This window comes from Saccostrea cucullata, unplaced genomic scaffold, assembly GCF_032062105.1.
Source record: "Saccostrea cucullata isolate Sc308-1 unplaced genomic scaffold, CSIRO_AGI_Scuc_v1 ctg1773, whole genome shotgun sequence".
Lineage (NCBI taxonomy): Eukaryota > Metazoa > Mollusca > Bivalvia > Ostreida > Ostreidae > Saccostrea > Saccostrea cuccullata.
Genome location: NW_026918803.1, coordinates 87,501 through 92,244, shown reverse-complemented (window position 1 = coordinate 92,244; position 4,744 = coordinate 87,501). Strand labels below are relative to the sequence as shown.

The window sequence follows — 4,744 nt, the reverse complement described above, 5'->3', positions numbered from 1 at the left end:
CATTGGGAAGATCAGAAAAATATACACATATTGTGACATCACTTTATAATTTTTATGACGTAATAACTCCGAAAATGACGTCAGAATTTAGAATGTTTAGCATACTGAAAAGTCGCGTTTTTATCCACATGAGACGATCGTAAAAGTTCTGTCAAAGGCTTATTTCAAAAAATATTTCATAGAAAATTTGAATTTGAAAAGAGATAGAGAAGGGCTATAATACTGTTTATAAACAATTCCATTATTCATTGTATAATTTGTTTACGAGCACAGTTTTTGTCCGGTTATGCTATCAGAGACATTCATTTAGGTTTATTGTTTACATGATACGGCTGGCTTATCGGTCTTTTATATAGCTTTCCATTGTTCGAAATAAAACATGTTCTTATTAAACTGAAGTATATTAATGCAGTTTTTATTAAATATATTTTGAGTAACAGGGCTCTTACCGTTTACGAATAAAATGTACTAAATCTTGTCCCCGACTTGATTTTTTGCGTATTTTTTCATATAAATTCAACTTCGGCGCCCCAAAAACTCACTTCTGCTTTTGACTTTTGAATCCTAAACATGAATATAAGTTACTCAGATATGTAAAATCTTATTTATTTTCCATGCATTAAATTTTGCGAATATGTGGAGGTACGGTGGGGTTACAACTGCGTCGCCGCCATTTTGGATTTTACGAGAAAATATGAGGCACACTAAACTTAACTTCTCTTGAGCCTTCATCGATCCCACGATTCTGGTTAAAACACCTGACGAATTAATGCCATTGAATTTTGTAACACGATCGCCTATTTTTCTTTGATTGTCAATTTTGTCTTTTTCTCACATTTAGGTCTCTTTTACACAAAAGTTTGAGCGAGATTCGATAAACCCAAGCTAATTTTGATACTCGCTAAAAACATTTCAGAACAAGAAGATCTCCAAAATAAAATACCATATGATAGATTGTAGTCTATGTAAACATTCCACCAAATGGCATTTGCGTCCGTTAACTTGCGTCCGAGTAATGAGGAAAAGTTGTCTTGAAAATTTTAATTTTATCAAATTGTGTCTTTTGTTATCATTTTTATGGTCAGTATGCTAAATATTCTATATTCTGACGTCATTTTCGGAGTTATTACGTCATGAAAATTATGAAGTGACATCACAATATGTGTATATTTTTTTTTATCTTTCCAATGATATCAAACTCAATAATTTCCGTAAAACGGTTAATCTTTTATTAAACAGTTGCCAGAACTTTTAAAATGCCCCTCGTATAAGTGCAATTTGTTGATTCTGAACACATAATGTAATGTAAAATGTTCTTGGATCTTTGAGGGCAATAAGAAAAAAATAATAATATGGCAAAAATTAGTAAATATCATTAATAAATAAAGCAAATAAGATATGGATAGAATCACTGTGTGGATGTTCCCCCAAAAATTTTAAGATGCAACATCTAAACAGTGTTAAATGGCAAATTGCAAGTTTCTAAAGAAACTTTTTTTTCTTAATAATATGACACATCTGCACAACACAATATTGATATATATATATAATAAAAGTTAAAATAATCCTCTTTGGTTCTATGGACCTTTTTGCCTCCTTGTATAAATATAAAACTTTGTCTCTTGGGAGGAAACCTCACTAGTAAAAATGCACAGTTTGTTTTATGAATGGTGAGATGGAGAGAGTGGTCTTGGACCAAACGATGGGATGAAGACAACATTGATGAGAGTTTCTGCCAAGCAGTCGCTGCCTGCTCATGTTTAATTGGTTTTTGAGAGAAGTTGGGTCCCTCATGATATGTTTCTAAGATGACATGGAAAAAGATTGTGGTATTGCACACAGCACTTGAGAGAAGAAAATGACTGTCACTGTGATAAGTAATGCTTTGGAATCTTCTGAGACAGATCTTCCTTATTATTTGTAACTATTTAAATGCCTCATAAGAGCTCACTAGAAACATATGCCATTTTATGGAACAGAATCAAAGGAGGAATTACTCGACCATTTCATCGTCTTGCATATTGCTTTCAATGACATCATGTAACAGTTCATCAACAGAATCCCCTTCTGCACTAATTCCCTTCTCCTCAAAATTAAGGTTGGGGACCAATATATTCAGCATCCGGACCACATTCTGGCGCAACAACCTCAGTTTGGTTTCATGGTTGCAATTTTCACAAGAACCACCATTAACCATGACCTTTAGCAATTGATCAGCCTCATTCTTAGTCATTGGATCCTTAGTGTTGCTTGGCTTTTTGCTCAAATCTATAGCACCATTTTCCCCATCTCTCTGGGTATTTCCACAGTTGTTACTAATTTCCTTCAGTGGAGTTGGCTGGTTCTTGACCAAAGGTAAGGGTTGGCTTTGTTCAAACATCTGAGGCTTGTTTAGAATATTATTGTTGTGATTGAAGATGGGGGATGTGTGACCATTAATGAAGTGATTGGGACTAGATTTCAAGGGTGGCTGGAAATGCGGGCGATGAGGGGTCTGTGGGGACATGTGGAATGGATGCTGCTGCTGTTGTTTGGACATTGGTGATAGATGAGGTGACTTGTTTATCTGTGGAGACAGTTGGGGCATACCCTTTGGAGACAGCATGGGCTGTGGGGGAAGCATTGGATTCTGAGGCATCAGAAGAGAGGGGTGGATCTGCAGGGGTGTGGAACTCGGTGGGAGGGGACCCTGACTCTGACTGAGACTGGGGGGTGGGACCATGGTAGGTGCACTAGAGGAGTTAAAAACATCAGGAACCACGTGCTGGAGGTAGCCCATTCCTCGTGGAGAACGGTTTCTTTTCTCCTTTATGTAATATGACATGATGCCATCATGTTTGTTGATGATGTGGCTTTTCAGACTATGACTTTGGCTGTACTGTACTCCACAGGCACCACAAATGTAGGGTCTTTCTCCTAAAATTCAAAGAAAACATCAGATATCTCATCTTACTTGCAAGGTTATCATGTTTAAAGTTAGACTTTGAGACTGATCTTAGTATTCATACCAAAGAAAAAAAAAATACCAAGAAAGGGGGGATTAGGGGAAGAGTGATCTTCATGTCTGCAATAGTGACATGATTTAGTACCTAACGATGCATGCTACTAACTGATAGTTAGCTGACATTTTTTTTCACAAAGATATATTTAACAAAAAAAAATGTTTTCAAAAGTACGTAAAAAAACTAAAATTATTCAGCTTCTAGAGTTTCAAGGTTGAGTAGAATGAATATTTAAAAGCTTCTTTTCATAGATAAAAGGTTTCATGAAATGGTGCAATTTTATGTTTGATCAGAAATCTTAAGAGTTACCCGCAATTCAAAGATAAAAACTTCCTTAAACTGAAAGTAATCTCTGTCTTGTCAAAGATATAAATTTTATATATAGAAATTTTCTTAATCCTAAAACTTCAGAAAATTTACTCCAATGGCATGTGCTTCCCTCTTTTAAGGAAGAAAGAAGCCTACAGGTATAGCCTTGCACGGCTATTTGTAGACTTACGTAAGTTCCATTACACCATCATAAAATCTCACATTATATCACAATCATAAAATGATTGTTTAAAGGGCAAAAGAAGACAACATATCAAATAATGCAAAGGAACAATTGACAGGAACTAAAAATGTAATTTACCATAACACAATAGGAGGTTATATGCAAAATTGGAAGTATCCTTTTCATTCTTATCAAAATTACATAAAAAGGATTTTTTATTGCAACTGGTTGAAGGTGTTTTTCCTAAAATCCTACCACAAAAATATTTTATGTAAAAACCCAAATATCTTATTCCAGTTTAGATTTCCCTCCATCTTTGCAACTGTTTACTATTTATTAGTAAACGGTAACAACGACTACATTTTGTGAACATTCCTTGAGAACCGAAAATCATTCAATCAAAATATTTTTTTGTCCTTTTAAAAATTCAAAATTCTGTAGACCAATTTGTTCTTGAACTTACATACATTTAACATATCATACCCCTGAAATTTCTGCTAGTCCGTATCTTATGCCCTGCGATTTGTGTTTGTAGTTTTTTTTTAAAGATAGATCTTTGTTCGTTATCTCCTCCTTTTCCATTTATGCTTTTTAATTCGCAAGTGAAAAAAAGAAAAATAAACAAACATACTCCATAATATATATTAGTAAAAAAAAACGATTATTAAAACAAATTACTCAAATAAATTAAAATTCACCTTGTGAAACAGAATAAGTACATTTGCTATGTAATAATTTTCATATATACAAATGAATAAAAAAAGCAAACAAACATACCGGTGTGTATCCTGAGATGAACATAGAGATTGCTTTGGTGTTTGGTGGTATAGGGACAGTGGGTGCACTTGAAGTACATATCACTGCTGCCATTTTCTGTTTTGCGTCGTGTTGGCGTCTTTCCTTGGTGTGTATTCTCTATGTGGTTTTCCAGATTCTTTTGTCGGCGAAATGTTCTCTCACAGAACTGACACTTCAAGTAATCCTTCTCCACTTCTTGAGGTGACGGGAACTTCCCATCCATAAAAGGAAACAGGCTGGGAGCCAAATGATGTTCCATAGGTGATTGTTGGAATGGAAAAATAGGAAGACTTGCAAATGGTCCAGGAAACCATCCTCCATTCATTTTGGGTGTTCCAGTGAGCTCTGAGGGCTTGGTTAAGCTGTCAGCTAGAGCAGACATTTGTGCAAGTTGTGCAGCACGATCCTCTTCGAGCTTTAAATATTCGCTGGACTTCTCCTTTGGCAACTC

General features: G+C 35.1%; 1 protein-coding gene across 2 annotated transcripts in view; it reads right to left on the bottom strand.

Annotated features, from left to right (window-relative positions):
* Positions 1-1,272: 1,272 nt before the first annotated feature.
* The window catches only part of LOC134271494 (myoneurin-like), a 23,109-nt gene continuing 19,637 nt past the window's right edge, over positions 1,273-4,744 (bottom strand). For both annotated transcript variants that reach the window (XM_062753686.1, XM_062753693.1), the window contains 2 exons: positions 4,273-4,744; positions 1,273-2,916 (listed from right to left, as the gene is read on the bottom strand). The exon at positions 4,273-4,744 is cut by the window's right edge and continues 813 nt beyond it. In XM_062753686.1, the coding sequence (XP_062609670.1) occupies positions 1,994-2,916; positions 4,273-4,744 (1,395 nt within the window). In that variant the 3' untranslated portion in view covers positions 1,273-1,993. The remainder of the gene's footprint in view (positions 2,917-4,272) is intronic.